This window comes from Artemia franciscana, chromosome 4 (assembly GCF_032884065.1).
Source record: "Artemia franciscana chromosome 4, ASM3288406v1, whole genome shotgun sequence".
Lineage (NCBI taxonomy): Eukaryota > Metazoa > Arthropoda > Branchiopoda > Anostraca > Artemiidae > Artemia > Artemia franciscana.
Genome location: NC_088866.1, coordinates 37,194,829 through 37,214,127, shown reverse-complemented (window position 1 = coordinate 37,214,127; position 19,299 = coordinate 37,194,829). Strand labels below are relative to the sequence as shown.

The 19,299-nt window shown below is 35.6% G+C and overlaps 1 protein-coding gene across 1 annotated transcript in view; it reads left to right on the top strand.

The window, feature by feature from the left end:
* Positions 1-19,299, top strand: part of LOC136026375 (roundabout homolog 2-like) — a 176,674-nt gene that overhangs the window by 29,132 nt on the left and 128,243 nt on the right. The window contains exons 2-3 of the mRNA XM_065702920.1: positions 7,884-8,049; positions 11,287-11,432. Of these exons, the coding sequence (XP_065558992.1) occupies positions 7,884-8,049; positions 11,287-11,432 (312 nt within the window). The remainder of the gene's footprint in view (positions 1-7,883; positions 8,050-11,286; positions 11,433-19,299) is intronic.

Genomic DNA, 19,299 nt, shown 5'->3' with positions numbered 1-19,299 from the left:
AGAGATCGATTTGGTGCTAAGAACGTTTGGACTGATCGCAGCCGTATTTTCAAACAGGAGCAAGGCGACTTAAATCCCGTGTGAATCAGATAACTTACGGATACCCTCTAAATCTTCCAATCATTTTTGTTTGTGAGTTGTGCTTTTTCTCTCTCTGTTTCTTTTCCTGTTTCGTTGTGTATTAATTTTTTTCTTTCGTCTTTCATTTGTTTAATTTATTTTTGTGTTTTTTCTTCTTCTTTGCTATTTTGAAAGTCAGTTTGGATTTCCTTTATTATGTAGAATGATCTTCAATCTTTAGCGAGATTTATGAATAGTCCTTTTTGTATTGAGGACCATTTGGAGGCCCAAGCTGGTCGTAGTGATTTGCCTGTTGCAAATTTTAAACCTCTCCGTCAAAGTTCATATATTAGACGATCTAAAATAGGAAGGGGCAATTTGCTTTCCTTTGTTCTTGTAATTGCCATAATTGCTGGATATTTTGATTTGGTCTATTTGATTGAAGAATCTTCTTCTAAATTTGGTTTTGTAGGAATTTCGAAACATTTTTAAATTCTGACCAATCTCTCTCAGCTTATTTTTTTTTCAGGCTGTGATTTTGAAATTATGAAAGCCAACATCTATGAACTGTGGTGGTTTGGGATTTTTAATAAAGAAAAATTTAAAGTATGCAATTAGAGACGATTTGGGGGTTTGGATTGAAGGCAAGATGGAAAGTTTTCTTTCGAAATTTAAGTTGAAAAAAAAAGATTTTTTTTTTTAGTGTGGTGTATAAGCCGCCCAGTGCTCGTCTGGACGAGTTTATTGATGGTTTTTATGAGTTGCTTCGATGTATTTCTTCTACTAGTTTGGATTTTATATGTAAGGGTGACTTTAACTATAACCTTTCAAATCTTACATCTGATGATTTTAATTTCTATAATTATATAATTTCAAATGATCTTACCCCCTTAGCTTGTGTTACAACCCATATATCAAGTCACTCTGCTACTCTGATTGATAAAATTTTCGTTCTGCTTATTTGAATCACAGTTTTGGAGAAGAGGTTGTGCCCACCCGCTTAGGCCATCCCCCAGTTGTGACTCAGTTGATTTGTCTTCAAATGTGTGTACGAGGTCAAAGAAAATAATGGTGCGTGCGCATAAAAAAAAACCTGAGTAAATTTGTCGAGGAACTGAGCTAGCTCAGCTGGGGACACTGTGTTGAATATAACTGATGATTCATCCCTCGCTTAGAATAAATTCACGTCTTTTTTAAAGCCAATAAAAAGTATCCCTTACGAGCTGTCAGACACAAGAAGGATGAGCCACGAAAGCCATGGATAACTGACTAAATCATAAGAGAGAGAAATAAAAGAAATCTGCTATACGAATAAGCTCTAAATACTCAAGATCCAACTAATTTCGAGGAGTTCACAAAGGCAAGAAACAGAGTAAGTTTTTGCGACGCCATGCTAAAACGAGGTATTTTGTGAAAAGTTCACTGAGCACAAGGGTGATACTAAGGCAACGTGGCAAGTTGATAATGAATTCATGGGAAGAAAAAAGTGCCGCCATTCTCCTTGTGTGGCACGTCTGTAAGTGACAAAGTTGTTGTCGCCAATCATTTCGGTCATTTTTATTCAAAAATAGGATCTACAATTCATGAGGGTGCTAGAAATGATTAAAAAAAAATTTCAGATGAATTTTTGTATAATCGAGGGGGAAGACTGGAGTTTTGGTCTGAAAAATGTACAAGTGATGAGGTTATAAGAACTGTTAAGAATATTAAATCAAATTCTGCTGGGATTGACGGTGAAAAATCTCAAGATTAAAGCCACGATGATGTATCTACTTCCTTCATTGCTTCACATTATTAGCATATCCCTGACAATAGGCACCTTTCCAGATGCCTTGAAAGAAGCTAAGGTAATATTTCTGTTCAAAGGAGGTTTGAAGTCATATATGGGTTACTGGAGACCAATCTCAATATTGCCTTTGTTCTCCAGATACTTGAGAAAGTGGTCCATCAACACCTTTGTGGTTATCTTAGGAAGCATGGTCTATTAAGTGAGACGCAGTTTGGTTTTCGCAGAGGCCACTCTACTAGTCATGCTGCTATTCAACTTGTTGATTTCGTAAATAATTGTCTAGAAAGGGGTGAAATTCCCCTAACAGTATTCTTTGATTTGAAATAAATCTTTTGATACCGTTGATTTAGTATATTATTGATAAGATTGGAATGTATAGGTATAAAAAGATCATGCAGAAAATTATTTGAATGGTAGGCTTATTAACGTTATGATTGATGATGTCACTTCTGCCCCATTTCCTGTGGCCGGTGGGGCCCCGCAAGGCTCGATGCTTGATCCTCTGCTGTATTTGGCATACGTTGATAATATGAGGTTTTATCTGCCAGATTCTTGTCTCACCTCATTTCCTGATGACTCTGCATTAAGATTTTTTAGTTGGTTTTTACATAGTTTGATTTTGAAGGACAATCACGGTTTAGAATGTTTTCATATTTTTACTAGTTTAAGCTTACTCTTTGTTAATATTGCAAAAACTAGTCTTATTTTATATTCAAGAGTAGGTGAGCCCCAGGATATTAATAGAAAAATTTTGTTTTCGAAGGAGCCAGTGAAACAAGTTCACGAAACACGATACTTTGGTTTCTACCTAGATTACAATCTTTCATGGAAACGACATAGTGATGTTGTTGCAACGAAAGTCGCACAAGGAGTTGGAGCTATTCAACGTTTTAAGAATTTTTTACCACCGCAAATTCCATTACTTTATAATTCTTTAGTCCCCCCATATATTTCATATGGATTTGTGTCGTGGTCAAGCAACTTTTTTCAAATTTTAAACTACAAATTCTTCAAAACAAAGCTATACGACTTATTGGTGGATACTTGGAACAAGTCCATGACACTGAGGTATGTTGTAATAAACTTAAAGTGCTTAATGTTGGGCAACTTCGTGACTACCAAGCAGGAATATTCTCGTATTAGTGTTGGAGTTGCATCAGTCCTGAATTATTTAAGATTTTTGCAGAGAAAATAAATTACTTTATAGTTATAGTACCCGTAATGCTGATAATCTAGTCACTGAATACAGAAGTGGAACTAGAGCATTTTTTTCTGTCAGATATCTAGGTCCTAAGGTTTAGAATTCTCTTCAAGAGAGCATTCGGATGGAGGGACACCTTGGTCTACTTAAGAGAAAAATGAAAAACTTTCTTTTGGGTCTTGGTTCATAGATGATTTTTGTTTTATTTTTTCCTTTTCTTTTCTTTTTTATGATTAGAGATTGGTCATAATTTGGTTGTTTATTTATTATTACTTATTTCCTTTTTTGTTTGTTGTGTTTGTTTGTTAAGATTTTTGTTTGTTATATATGTTATCTATTATATCATTTCGTCATAAAACGAGTCGGATTTAATTGAATTTGAGCCGTTTTTACATGCATAAGATCATAGTTTGCTTTAAAACTTATTTATGCGAAAGAAAAACTATTCAAAGCCGAGCTCAGTTATCAACAGCAAGCAGGTATTAAGCACAAATTGCTATGTAGCTCATTCTTTAGTGTGATTAAATAAAAAAAAACAAGTTTTTTCAACTGAAAGTAAGGAGTGACATCAAAACTTAAAACGCACAGAAATTACTTCGTATATGAAAGAGGCTGCTTCCTCATCAACGCCCCGCTCTTTACGCTAAAGTTTGACTCTTTCTCTCAATTCTTCTTACTAAAACAGTAAAAAACTTTAGCGTAAAGAGCGGGGCGTTGATGAGGAAGCAGCCTCTTTCATATACGAAGTAATTTCTGTGCGTTTTAAGTTTTGATGTCACTCCTTACTTTCAGTTGAAAAAACTTGTTTTTTTTATTTAATTTCTGAACGTTTTTGAATCAATGCATGTTTTGATTTTGGCTCTCCGCAGAGGAATAATCAAAACGAAATTTGCATATTTTTTTTTTTTTGGCTCAATGGCTTTCTCATAATTTTGATCGAATGATTTTGAGAAAAAAAGAGCGGGGGACGAAGCCTAGTTGCCCCCCGATTTTTCGGTAAATTAAAAAGGCAACTAGAACTTTTAATTTTTTACGAATCTTTTTATTGGTAAAAGATTTACGTAACTTATAAATTAGCTTACGTAAAGAACTTTTGTATTCTCATGTTTTTATTACATATATGAGGGGATTCGCCCCATCGTCAGTACCTCGCTCTTTACACTAAAGCTTAAATTTTATCCCAATTCATTAAGAATGACCCCCTGAATCACAAAAGCCGTAGAATAAGTAGTTGAAATTACCGAAAATACTTTAGCGTAAAGAGCGAGGTATTAGAAGGAGGTGAGCCCCTCATATGGGTAATAATTTCTGTTTGTTTTAAGTTTTATTGTTGTTCCTTACTTCCAGCTGAAAAAGCTTTTTCACTTTTATTTTTTAATTATTTTTTTTTTTAAATAATGCTAGTAAATCCTGCTCTCCCTTCATGGAAATTTTCTTCTCCCATTACAAATTCTCGAAGGAAAGTTCCCCCAGCATATCCCCCTCTTCTCAAACCCTCCCCCAAACCAAAAAAATCCTCCTGAAAACGCCTGTATACTTCCCAATAACCATTACTATATGTAAGCACAGGTCAAAGTTTGTAACTTGTTGCCCCTCCCACGGGGACTGTGGGGGAGTAAGTCGTCCCCAAAGACATAGTTATAAGGTTTTTCGACTACGCTGAATAAAATGGCTATCTCAGAATTTTGATCCGTTGACTTTGGGAAAATAATTAGCGTGGGAGGGGGCCTAGGTGCCCTCCAATTTTTTTGGTCACTTAAAAAGGGCACTAGAACTTTTCATTTCCGTTAGAATGAGCCCTCTTGCAACATTCTAGGACAACTGGGTGGATACGATCACCCCTGGGGAAAAAAAACAAAAAAAAACAAAAAAAAAAAACAAAAAAACAAATAAACACGCATCCGTGATCTGCCTTCTGGCAAAAAATGCAAAATTCCACATTTTTGTAGATAGGAGCTCGAAACTTCTACAGTAGAGTTCTCTGATACGCTGAATCTGATGGTGTGATTTTCGTTAAGATTCTATGACTTTTAGGGGGCGTTTCCCCCTATTTTCTAAAATAACGCAAATTTTCTCAGGCTCGTAACTTTTGATGGGTAAGACTAAACTTGATGAAACTTATATATGTAAAACCAGCATTAAAATGCGATTCTTTTGATGTAGCTATTGGTATCAAAATACCATTTTTTAGAGTTTTGGTTACTATTGAGCCGGGTCGCTCCTTACTACAGTTCGTTACCACGAACTGTTTGACAAATAAAATATATATTCATTCAAAATTATAGAGCATGGCATAAGAGGCTTCAGTATTTTACATAAAGAGTATAAAGACTTGAAATTGATTTTTCGACTACTTCATTTTGAAATCATGGCTACAGTAGAGCTGAAATTTAGCTGCCAAAAATAACGGCCAATAATAACAAAAATTCAAAACGGTTTTCTGAAGAAAAAAAAACCATTTTAGTTAGAAAAACTTTTCATTTAAAAGTGGTTCATAAATGGTAATTATATAGGTTCATCAATAGCAAAGTCATAGTGAAAACTTTTTTTTAAATAGACTTTTAAAAGTATTTTGAAAAGGCTTAAAATTGTGGCAGGTCGAAATAAATTGTGCCTTATTGGAATCACCATGGCCATGAACCCTGAACTGAATGTTTTGAGCCCCCTCCCATATCTTGGAAAATAAGAGAAGTCCTTTTTGACGTATGTAGCAGCGATCTGTCTTTTTTTGCCATTGTCACTTAGTGTCAGTTAAGAAAAACAATGCACGGGATCAAACCTAGAAGAGTGTTTTTTTTGCGGTTTTTATGCACATTTATTATCTATTAAATAAAAAAACAAGTTTTTTTTAACTGAAAGTAAGGAGCGACATCAAAACTTAAAACGAACAGAAATTACTCCGTATGTGTAAGAAGCTGTTCTCTCCTCAACTCCCCGCTCTTTACGCTAAAGTTTTTGACTGTTTTAAAAAGTAGATTTGAGAGAAAGAGTCAAACTTTAGCGCAAAGAGCGGGGAGTTGAGGAGGGAACAGCTTCTTTCATATACGGAGTAATTTCTGTTCGTCTTAAGTTTTGATGTCGCTCCTTACTTTCAGTTAAAAAAAACTTGTTTTTTATTTAATTTCTGAGCGTTTTTGAATTACTCCGTGTATGAAAGGGGCTGTTCCTCCCTCAACATCCCGCTCTTTACGCTAAAGTTTTACTCTTTCTCTCAATTCTACTTTATTAAACAGTAAATAACTTTAGTGTAAAGAGCGGGACGTTGAGGGAGGAACAGCCCCTTTCATACACGGGGTAATTTCTTTTCGTTTTAAGTTTTAATGTCGCTCCTTACTTTCAGTTAAAAAAACTTGTTTTTTTATTTAATTTCTGAACATTTTTGAATTAATGCATGTTTTTATTTTGGCTCTCCGCAAATGAATAATTAAAACGAAATTTGCGTATTATTTTTTTTTTGTTTGCTAAATGGCTTTCTCTTAGTTTTGATCAGACGATTTTGAGAAAAAGTGTGGGAGAGGAGGCCTAGTCGCCCTCCAATTTTTCGGTTACTTATAAAGGCAACTAGAACTTTTAATTTTTAACGAGCTTTTTTTATTAGTGAAAAATATACATAACTTAAAAATTAACTTACGTAACGAACTTCTATATTCGTATACTTTTATTATGTATATGAGGGGGTTTGCCCCCTCGTTAGTACCTCACTCTTTACATTAAAGCTTTAAATTTGTTCCAATTCTTTAAGATTGACCCCTGAATCACAAAGGCTGTAGAATAAATAGTTAAAATTACTAAAAATACTTTAGCGTGAAGAGCGAGCTATTTAGGAAGAGATAGACTCCCCATATGCGTAATAATCTCATTTCGTTTTAAGTTTTAATGCTGGTCCTTACTTTCAGGTGAAAAAACTTGTTCATATTTATATTTTCATTGTTTTTTTAACAATAATGCTAGAAAATCCTACGCCCCCTTCATGGAATTTCTCTTCTCCCATGACAAATTCCTCCAAGGGAAGATCCTTCCACGTAGCCCCTTCCCTCAACCCCCAAACAAAAAAAAATCCTGAAAAGGTCTTTACGCTTCCAAATAATCATTATTGGTTGTAAACGCTGGTCAAATTTTGTAACTTGCAGCCCCTCCCCTGGGTACTGTGGGGGAGTAAGTGAGCCCCAAAGACATAGTTATAATTGTTTTCGACTATTCTGAACAAGATGGCTATCTCAAAATTTTGATCCGTTGACTCTGGGGAAAAATGATTGTGGGAGGGGGCCTAGGTGCCCTCCAATTTTTTGGTCACTTAAAAAGGACACTAGAACTTTTAATTTCCGTTAGAATGAGCCCTCTCGCGACATTCTAGGACCACTTGGTCGATACGATCACCCCTGGGGAAAAAAACAAAACAAACAAACAAATAAGCACGCACCCGGTCTTCTGGCAAAAAATACTAAGTTTCACATTTTTGTAGATAAGAGCTTGAAACGTCTACAGTAGAATTCTCTGATATGCTGAATGCGATGGTGTGATTTTCGTTAAGATCGTATGACTTTTGGGGGATTTCCCCCCTATTTTCCAAAACAAGGCAAATATTCTCAGGCTCGTAACTTTTGATGAGTAAGACTAAATTTGATGAAACTTATATATTTAAAATCAGCATAAAAATCTGATTCTTTTGATATATTTATTGGTATCAAAATTCCGTTTTTTAGAGTTTCCTTTACTATTGAGCCGGGTCGCTCCTTACTACAGTTCGTTACCACGAACTGTTGGATAAGATGTCAATGATAATACAGCCATCAACAATATAAAAGCAAGAAACATTAAAAATATCATTTTCAGGGTTTCAAGCTAGACTTCCGAAAATAACAGAAAATCCGGCAGACGTTACTGTTATAAAAGGCGATCCAGCAACTCTAAGATGCTCTGCTGATGGTGTTCCTGATCCACAAATTAGTTGGTTCAAAAATGGCAACCTTGTTCCAATTGCCCCCGATGACCCTAGAAGGTAATTTTCTTTGTACCCTTTATGCTCTATTGTAGAATTTTAAGTTAAGAAATTTATTATAAAACTTGGTCAATGGAGTGTTCAATGTCATTTTTGTGGTTTTTATGTGACGGCTATATTAAGTTTATTCATGGGTTGAAGTATATTTTTGCCTAGTCACTGTTTTACCATTGTATAATTAGTATTCTAGTGTTTTTAGTGTTCTAATTAGTAGAGTCCAATCTCGATAACTCAAACGGCAATAACTCAAAATTCTCGATGTTTCGAATTAAGTCTATTTCCGATCCCCTTGGAAAAGTCTTTCTAGGTAAAAGAAAAACCATACAAAACTCAAAATAATTTAACGTTTATATTTTATATCTGTAAGTCGAAGTAACTTATAGGGGGAAAATTATAACACGAAAATTAGTAGATAAGTCGTCATTTTATTTTCACTTTAACTCTACAAGTCAAAGTTTACCTCTGTATCTCGAAGTTCTTCCAACGGGCCTCTGTTAATAGAAAGCCCGGTATGCACGGTGTAGCATGTAAACTTTGATGTGTATTAGTTTTGTTTCACATATTTCTGTATGAGATTCTGCTAATCTTCAGGTGTCTATTTCGTAAACTAAGTTTATTATCGACATTTGAAAGTTCATTCTTGACATTTGAAACTAAGATTTTGATATTGGAAAGTAAGTCGAACTATACGTAACTCGATGGAAAATCGTGGTCCCGTGAATTTCAAGTTACTGAGAGGCGACAGCTATAATTATCATTCTTTAATTATTATTATTTATTTGTGAGCAAAAGACTGAATAAAAAGTGACTTTTGTGAAATTTCTTCATTAATTTTAAAGGTTTTACCATTCTGCATTCTTGAAACAATATCTCTGTTCATCCTTAATTGCGAAATCGTCTTTCAGAATACATGTTTTCATTACCTACCAAATCTGTGCAAGGCAAAGAGCGGTATAGTATAACAGAGTGAGAAAGAAGCGAACGATAGTGTGGTTAATACGAAGGTATGCAACGAAATGGTCAAACTCAATGAGAGCATTTTAAAAATAATTTTAAATAAATTCATTCCTTGGAGAGCATCTCAGGGATGACGAATATTCAAGAATTTCTCCGTTCCGCTACTCTACCAATGGGGTTGCCCAAACAAACATTTCTCATATTTTAGATAAATGCTATACTGCTTTTCCATCTTCACCTGTGCGAAGCAATTCCAAAATAGGTGGTCCAAAATCTTTATTAAATTCCTTTTTGTTATTATTTCTGATATTTACAGATTCCCTCACTGGATTTTGAAAACTTGAGCCAAGACATTGGATTGGTCCTCTTAGTCCTTGTTTATTAACACACACTCGCTCTTATGTTTTTTGAACTCCTCTCACCCTTATCATTTGTGTTTCTTGTAGCTGGAATGATGGCTTTCTAATCAAGGAAATGCATGTTTCTGATATCGCTTACCAAATTAGGCCTTAAGACACCCTACCGATGAGAAAAAGAGAAAATATTAAGGAAAAAATTGGCGCCTTCTTTTCCCACTTGTTCACATTGTCAGCCATAAAAGCTTTTCTTGTGGAAATGTGCAAATGACAAGTGATTATTTAGACAGCTCTTTTTGTATTTACGACTCAACTATAACAATTTTTTGAAACTATACCTGCCAAAATATGATTTTAAGATTTAAGAGCCAAGATATTAAAAAGGATTTACAAAATAAAACATGCGAAGTAAAAGATAAATAACTATATTGAGAAAATAAACGAATGGGGAAGAAAAAAGAAAAGAAGGAAATGAAATGATGCTTCAAATCGTTTCTTCTTAAACCTTTCTTACCATGGATGGGTAATTGCTTTCACAACTTCAAAAAAAGGAATAAGAAAACAGTTTCATTGCACTCAAAACATAATAAACTAGAGCAAGTTCTTAAAATTTTGGATATTTCGGGGAATGGTCCTTCCTACCAACGGACCTGCCAGAAACCCTAAATATTAAAAAATATTTTCTCGACTGAAATTATCACTATCACTATTAACCGCTTACTGCAGCATCTATCCACTTGAAGATAACATGGCTAGACACGCTCAATCTCAATCCCAGTCTATTCAAAACCTCCGTCTTTGCACCCTCCCAAGAAGTTTCCCATTTCCCCCAAATCTTTCCCTACGACAGCCTCCCACACCATTCAGGGATGAGCTGCTTTTCATTTGACTCTAGATGGTTGACCGACAAGGACGATCTTTCGCAATCTGTCATCCTTCATCCGCAGAACTGTCCTAACCGTCTCAAACATTCAATACAGCCCTAGCGAGATTGAATCAAGCTTATCTTACAAATAACTGTTTGAGATACGGTTAGTTAATCAGGTATCCGAAACGACCTGTAAGCAATTTCTCTGGGAAAGGTCTAGAAAACCCTAGTCCGTCTTTTGGAGGACCCAAGCTTCAGAACCATACTTGACCACTTAAGATTCTAATATTCTAATTTTGATTCTCAATCTAATCTTCCTATTGTTCCAAATACTTTCCAACTCTGAAACAACACCATGAGCCTCGACTATTCGACTTTCAACATCTTCACAGCACCCACCGTCCTTACTAATTAAGTACTACCTACGCAGTGAAGCTGTCCTCTTGGTCAATCTTCTCGTTGTCCATCATCACCTCTTCGCCTTCACTTATTCCGAGTTGAGCGACTTAATCATCTTAATAATTAGTTTTAAATCTATTTTTACACCCTGAACTATCAAAACCTCCAAGAATCCGTTCATTTTGCTAACATTTTCATCTAAGACACTAATAAGTATATTATAAGTCTAGGGGAGCTTTTCTTCCCCGATTGATTACCTTTCCTCCCATTACCTTTGCTGTGCTTATATCTTGTCTCCATCACAAATTGCGGTTGCAACCGGAGTAGCTTCAATTTAATTTAGAATTGGCCTTGTTTTAGGTAAAAATAACCATATAAAAATTGAAATCTTGAAATTCCACTCAGTTTTTGACTATATTCAATGAAAATATCCGGGACAAAAACATCCAGAGGGGACACTTTTTCCCCCGCCCCTCTCCCTCCATTGAAGAAACTCGTTGTATGCTGAGGAATGGTTATATTTTTCATATACTAACAATCACTTTAGACAAGGGAGAAAAACAGGGATTAGAGAATCACTAAGTATTAACATTTGATAAGTAATGAGGATAAAAAATGTGTTCGTTTGATATTTAATACCCATCTTCTTTCATCTAGCCATAGAATACTACTGCCTGGTGGAGCCCTTTTCTTTCTAAAAGTCATTCATGGAAGACGAGAAAGTGATAATGGAGTGTACTGGTGTATTGCTAGGAATGCCGCTGGTATTGCTAGATCCAACAATGCCACCCTAACAGTTGCATGTAAGTACTCTTTATACCAAAATACTGATAGCATTTCTTGTATTTACAACATGAAATTATGCTTTATGACAACATGTCCTTAGCAATTATGGGACTCTTAAATACATAAACGTTTAAGGCGATTTAACATTGAATGTGCAGACGGGATGACCTTTGGGGCTGCTCCTGTGTAGGTGTTAAGATAACCCAAATTTAATCAGTAGTTTTTTCGGCTTTTTTTGAATTTTTGTTCTGCAGAATGGGTCTCACTCTCAAAGCACAGATTCAGTAATACTGTTTATACCGTGTAATAATACAAAACTGTTTTTAGGGGCGGTGTATTTTGTATCTACAACTCCTTTTTTTGGATCTTCAACTAGTCCCGTTTATGTTGTAAATATTGATGGGATTACCACAATCACGAGCTCTGCCTCTCCGTGGTGACCCAGTGTATGTTATTTGTTATATGTGCTATATTAACAAATTGAAAAAATTGAATATAAAAAATATGTATTCATTTTTGTCATAGATAATATGCTCCCTACTATCTACTTTTTTTCATTTTGCTTAGTTGACTTGCACCTTTTTCTTATTTTGAAAAAATCTATGAATGCATTACTCCTGGTGTTAAATTATTAGCATGGTAGCCACTGCAATTTTAATTTAAAAAAAGCATATCATTTCCTCAAAGCAGATAGTTTTTTTTACAAATTAAAAAAAGGTCTTAAAAGCCAAAAAATTACAATAATGTGGATGCAAATATAATGTTAATTTTATGGAAACAGAATCCTCGTCCAAAGAACGGGTAATTTCAGAGTTTAGTCGACGGTACACGATCATATACTTTGCACAAAGTTAGCTTTAAATAGGCTACAAGTTTTTGCAGTTAATTTTGCTCACACCAGTTAAATTTCTTGTTTTTTGGCTATGGTTTAGTTCTACTCGTGTTAATTTTTCTCCTTTTATGGCTTACCCTAAACTACAGTATATTGGTCTTTTCTGGTAATTGAAAATGTAGGGGAGGGAAAGAAAGAAAAATTCTGTTCCCTGTAAGCCTTCATGGTTAAACAAACCATGAAAACAGAAAAAAATACTTATTAATCATCACTCACTGAAAAATTAATCCCCCTTTCCCCATGTGAATAGCTACAAATCTTAGAAGCTTTCTGAGAATCTTTTCTCGTAATCTTTTCACAAAGACTCTTAAAAGCTTTCCATTCTCTTTGGTTACTGCTTGACTTGAACTTGGCTTTACTTGGTCACCATGAATAAGAAAAAATTTATTAACCAACAAAAAAAAAAACAAAAAACCATCAAACAGCAAAATACTCTACAAAATGCTCTAACATCAAGTGACTATTCGCTGAAAATTAAGCCAGAGCAAAGTGCCTTACCAAATAAACAAACAACACACAATTGCAGCTTAGACCCAACATATTAACACCATATGGGTGCTACAAAAAAAAAATGAATGTAAATACACAAATATAAATGACTATGAAAACTTAAAACTAATAAAATGGTTTAAAAGCTAATGCCGTTTCTGGTGTGAGAAGGGGGAATTGGCCAAAGGTACTAGAGCCAAAATTTTCATGTTGACCAATGAAATGAAAACCATCTTTCTGCTAGAAAGATATTGGCTTGGATGACGTTGGACGGGTAAAAGGCAAACTTTGTTTGCCCTGAAGACGCAGGTCAAATATATTTTCATAGTTCAAGCTCAAACAATGTGCCACATGCCCGCCCTCTTCTACAGGGCAGAGGGGCAGTGCTGGCTCAAACCCTTACGCTCAATGTTTCTGCCTCAAATGAAATACAACATGCTAGTTTCTGTTAAAAGGTTGGTAGCGGTAGAGGCGAGGAGAGAGGTACTATAGGGCCCACAAGTCTACTCTTTGCCTGCACTATTACTGGGTGGAAGTCCTTGTGCGATTTTATCTCGAATTAGTTGTAATGATACAGAAAGGATGCATGACATTGAAAATCATTGTACAAAAATCCGAATTAAGGTCAATCTCCTAGGTTGAAAGCAAATTCTATTTCCAATAACATTGAAATACGTTAAGAGATTTCCTCCTTTCTCATTGGCTTAATTGCTCCTTGAGGGTTGTACCAGAATATCTAAAGACTGTTAACTTTCCCTGAACATTAAGACCGGATTTAAAGGGAATTTAGATTTTTCACATGTCTAATTGGTAACAGCTGACCATTTGAATTTGGTTGATTACAAGTCAGATAACAGTTTAGCATTTGAATTTTCACGATGGGCAGAAAAAAAATACAAAAACAAAAAAGGGACGGGAAAACCTGAGACATTAGTAAGTTCTATCTCAACGTTATAGTAGAATGTATTACTTTTATTCATTTACAAGTTACTATTTCAAACAGTTCGTGGTAACAAACTGTAGTAAGAAGCGACTAGGCTCAATAGTGACCAAAACTCTAAAAAACAAAGTTTTGATACAAATAGTTACATCAAAAGAATTGCATTTTAATGCTAATTTTAAATATATAAGTTTCATCAAGTGTAGTCTTACCGGTCAAAAGTTACGAGCCTGAGAAAATGTGCCTTATTTTAGAAAATAGGCGGAAATACCCTCTAAAAGTCACAAAATCTTAAAAAAAATCACACCATCAGAGTCAGCATATCCGAGAAACCTACTGTAGAAGTTTCAAGCCCCTATCATAAAAATGGTGGAATTTTGTATTTTTGATAACGGGTGCGTATTTTTTTTTTTTTTTTTTTTCCTCAGGGGTGATCGTATCGACCTAGTTGTCCTAGAATGTCGCAAGATGGTTCATTCTAACGTAAATTAAAAGTTATAGTGTCCTTTTTAAGTGACCAAAAAATCGGAGGGCACCGAGACCCCCTCCAACACACATTTTTCTCCAAGGTCACCGGATCAAAATTTTGAGATAGCCATTGTGTTTAACTTAGTCAAAAACCTAATAACTATGTCTTTGGGGATGACTAAATCCACCACAGTTCCCGGGGGAGGGGCGGCAACTTATAAACTTTGACCATTGTTAACACATAATAGTTGTTAATTATGAAGTGTACAGACGTTTCGGGGGGACTTTTTTTGTGTTGGGTTTAGGGTGGGTTGGGGGGGGGGCAAGTTGAGTGGGAGGATCTTTCCATGCCGGAATTTTTCATGAGGGAAGAGAATTTCCATGAAGGGGTCGTAGGATTTTCTAGCATCATTTACAAAAAGACAATGAGAAAATTATTTTTTTTTCAACTGGAAGTAATGATCAACATTAAAACTTAAAACGAACATAAAATATTACTTATATAAGGGGGTTCATCTCTTCCACAATACCTTGCTCTTTACGCTAAAGTATTTTATATAACTCTAACTAGTTATTCTACGGCCGTTGTTATTCAAGGGTCATTCTGAAAGATTTGGGACAAAATTCAAGCTTTATTGTAAAGAACGAGGTATTGACGAGGGGGCAAACCCCCTCACAATAAAAATATACAATTATATAAGTTCGTTGCATAAGCTAATTCGTAAGGTACGAATGTATATTACTAACAAAAAGTTTGTAAAAAAATAAAACAAATCTAGTTGTATTTTTAAGTAACCAAAAATTGGGAGGTAACTAGGCCTCCTCTCCCACCCCCTTTTTTTTAGCGAAATCGTCCGATCAAAACTATGAGAAAACCATTTAGCTTGTAATTAACATAAAAATTGCTTCTCCAGACTAAACATCCGTATGATATATGGGTAGATTATTGCAAAATATATCGTGCGAAGAGTATGTTCCGGCAGAATATGCTTCAATCTTTTGAGGATGCCAACTCCAAGTGCAACTTTGGTGGAGATAATGTCGCTATGATGCTTCTACGATAGATTAGAATCAATATGGAAGCCGAGGTACCGCAGTGATATAGGTTGTAAAATAGGTTTTTCACCAAATAGAACTTTACTGAATACATCAACAGAATCACCCACTCCACAGAATGTCAGTAAAAAATTTTCTTTACATTCACACACAGCAAACTTAAACTTGTAAACATCTCTAATCTTTTGAGAGTAATATGAGCTTTAGCTATTAAATTATCTGCAGATTTTGGAAATTTTGTTAGCAATAATGTTAGTAATATATGTATCCTTCAGATAAACGTGCATCATGTTCACGTAAACTAAATAAAGTAAAGGGCCCAGCACAGACATTTTGCTATTTATAATATTAGATATCGTCGTATGAGTGTCTACACCAGGTAACTACTTTAACCCATGAAATACAAGGCTATCAAGCATGGACTCTTGATCATAATTATCAAGCTTTTTTTCTATTCGACCAATTTTCTCCTACAAATTTTCAGTTTGAAATCTCAGACTACCTAGTAGAGCCTGCTCAATTTTTGCAAACTATGGATTAAACTCGAGCGTGGTTGAATCATAAACCTGGCTGATTATCAGTTCAGTACCTTCTTTTTTCAGTGAATTTGGATCATTGAACTTTTCAGTAACTGAAAGTAAATGAAAGTAAGGAGCAACATTAAAACTTAAAACGAACAGAAATTACTCCGTATATGATAGGGGCTTTTCCTCCTAACACCCCGCTCTTTACGCTAAAGTTTGACTCTTTCTATTAACTTTATTTTTAAAACAGTAAGAAACTTTAGCGTAAAGAGTGGGGCGTTGAGGAGGAAAAGCCCCTTTCATATGCGGAGTAACTTCTGTTCGTTTTAAGCTTTAATGTTGCTCCTTACTTTCATTTAAAAAAGCTTGTTTTTTTTATTTAATTTCTGGACGTTTTTGAATTAATGCATGTTTTTATCTTGGCTCTCCGCACATAATAATTAAAGCGAAATTTGCATATGAATTAATTGCAATTAATCGGAATATTTTGAGAAAAAGGAGCGAGGAAGGAGGCCTAGTTGCACTCCAAGTTTTTGATCACTTAAAAAAGCAACTAGAACTTTTAATTTTTTACAAACGTTTTCATTGGCAAAAAATATACGTACTTACGAATGAACTTACGTAACGAAATTCTATATCCGTATGTTTTTATTGCGTATATGAGGGGGTTCAACCCTTCGTCGATACCTCGCTCGTTACATTAAAGCTTAGATTTTGTCCCAATTCCTTAAGAATGACCTCTGAATCACAAAGACCGTAGAATAAATAGTTGAAATTACTAAAAATACTTTAGCGTAAAGAGTGAGGTATAACGAGAAGGTAAACCCCTGATATGCATAATAATTTTTGTTCGTTTTAAGTTTTAATGTTGCTCCTTACTTTCAGTAGAAACAAACTTTTCATATTTATTTTTCATTGTTTTTTCAAATAATGCTCGAAAATCCTGCGCCACCTTAATTGAAATTCACTTCCCCCATGAGAGGTTTCTCCATGGAAATATCCTCCCATGTAACCCTCCCCCCTCAAATCCCCCCTAAACCAAAAAAATCCCCCTGAAAACGTCTGTACACTTCCCAGTAACCATTGCTAAATGTAAACACAGGTCAAAGTTTGTGACTTGCAGCCCCTCCCACGGGGACTGCGGGGGAGTGAGACGTCCCTAAAGACATAGTTATTAGGTTTTTCGACGATGGTGAATAGAATGGCTATCGCAGAATTTTGATCCGGTGACTTTTGGAAAAAAATGAGTGTGGGAGGGGGAGTAGGTGCCCTCCAATTTTTTTGGTCACTTAAAAAGGGCACTAGAACTTTTAATTTCCATAAGAATTAGCCTTCTTGCGACATTCTAGGACCACTCAGTCGATAAGATCACCCCTGGAAAAAAAAGAAGGAAAAACAAACAAAAAAAAACAAACAAATAAACACGCATCCGTGATCTGTCTTCTGGCCAAAAAATGCGAAATTTCACATTTTTGTAGATAGGAGCTTGAAACTTCTACTCTATGGTTCTTTGATACGCTGAATCTGATGGTGTTAAGATTTTATGACTTTTAGGGGGTGTTTCCCCTTATTTTCTAAAATGAGGCAAATTTTCTCAGGCTCGTAACTTTCGATGGGTATAACTGGTCTTGATGAAACTTATATATTTAAAATCAGCATTAAAATGCGATTCTTTCGATGTAACTATTGGTATCAAAATTCCATTTTTTAGAGTTTCGGTTACTATTGAGCCGGGTCGCTCCTTACTACAGTTCGTTATCACGAACTGTTTGATTGGTTATATTTTCCAGCAGATGACTTCTTATTTTCTCCAGCTGGGCTTCAGTTGTAGCTAATTGTTCGTAAATCAGGGCGATACTTGAAGACACCGAGTTAGACCCTAATTTATCTCTTGCTTCCAGGGCTTAAAAGGTCTTAGAAAAAGTTTCGTAAATTTCTGTGGTATTAGTAAGTTTTTGTGGCACTTTGTATTTACAAAGTGACATATAGTGATCGTAAATTCTGTCAGTCTGTCTGTCTGTCTTTCCCTGTTTTGCTAGTTTAGTCACTTCCAGATAAGCTAGGACGATGAAATTTGGCAGGCGTATCAGGAACCAGACTAGATTAAATTAGAAATAGTCGTTTTCCCAATTCGATCATCTGTGGGGAGTGGGGAGACGGTTAATTCAGAAAAAAAGACCGGTTTGAAACTTGGTGGAAAAAATGAGAACAAATCCTAGATACGTGATTGATATATTCGGAATGGGTCCGCTCTCTTTGGAGAAGTAGGGAGGGGGGTTAATTGTGAAAAATGAGAAAAATCAGTACCTGACAAGATTAAATTAGAAATAATCATTTATCCGACTCGACCGTCTGTAGGGGGGAGTGGAGGGACGGTTAATTCGAAAAAATGAGGTATTTTTAAGTTACGAAGGAGTGATCGAATCTTAATGAAATCTCATATCTAGAAGGATCTTGCAACTCAGATCTTTTATTTTAGATCTGACTGAATCCAGTTTCATTGGGGGGAGTTGTGGGGGCGGGACCAGAAATCTTGGAAAACGCTCAGAGTGAAGAGGTCGGGATGAAATTTGGTGGGAAGAATAAGCACACATCCAAGATACGTAACCGCCGTAACTGGACCAGATCCGCACTCTTTGGGAGAGTTGGGGGGAGGGTAACTTGGAAAAATTAGAAAAATGAGGTATTTGTAATTTATGGACGGGTGATAAGATCTTAATGAAACTTTATATTTAGAAGGATCTTGTGCTTCAGCACTCTTGTTACAAACCCTGACAAGATCTGGTGACAGTAGCCAGAGGCGGAGGGGGAAACCAAAAATCTTGGAAAATGATTAGAGTGAAGATATCGGGATAAAACTTGGTGGGTAGAATAAGCAAATATCGTACATACGTGATTGACGTAACTGGACGGATCCACTCTCTTTGGGGGAGTTGGGGGGGGAAGGGTTAATTCCGACAAATTAGAAAAAATGAGGTATTTTTAACTTAGGAAAGAGTCATCAGATATCAATGAAATTTGATGTTTGGAAGGATATCGTGTCTCATAGCTCTTATTTTAAATTCCGAACGGATCCGGTGATATTGGGGGGAAACTGGAAGGGGGAACCAAAAATTATGGGAAACGCATAGAGTGGGGGGATCGGAATGAAACTTGGTGGTAAAAACCATCGTAAGTCCTAGATATGAGATTGACGCAACTGGAACGGATCTGCTCTCTTCGGGAGAGTTGGGAGGAGGAGGGTTAATTCTGAAAAATAAAAAAAATAAGGTATTTTCAACTTACGAAGGAGAGATTGGACCTTATTGAAATTTGATATTTCCAAGGATAGCATGTCTCAGAAAACGCTTAGAGTATAGGGGTCGTGATGAAACTTGATGGTAAAAATAAGCACAAGTCCTAGAAACGGGATTGACATAGCCGGAACGGATCTGCTCTCTTTAGGGGAGTTGGGGGGAGGGTTAATTCTAAAAAAATAGACAAAATTAGGTGTTTTAACTTATGAAAGAGCGATC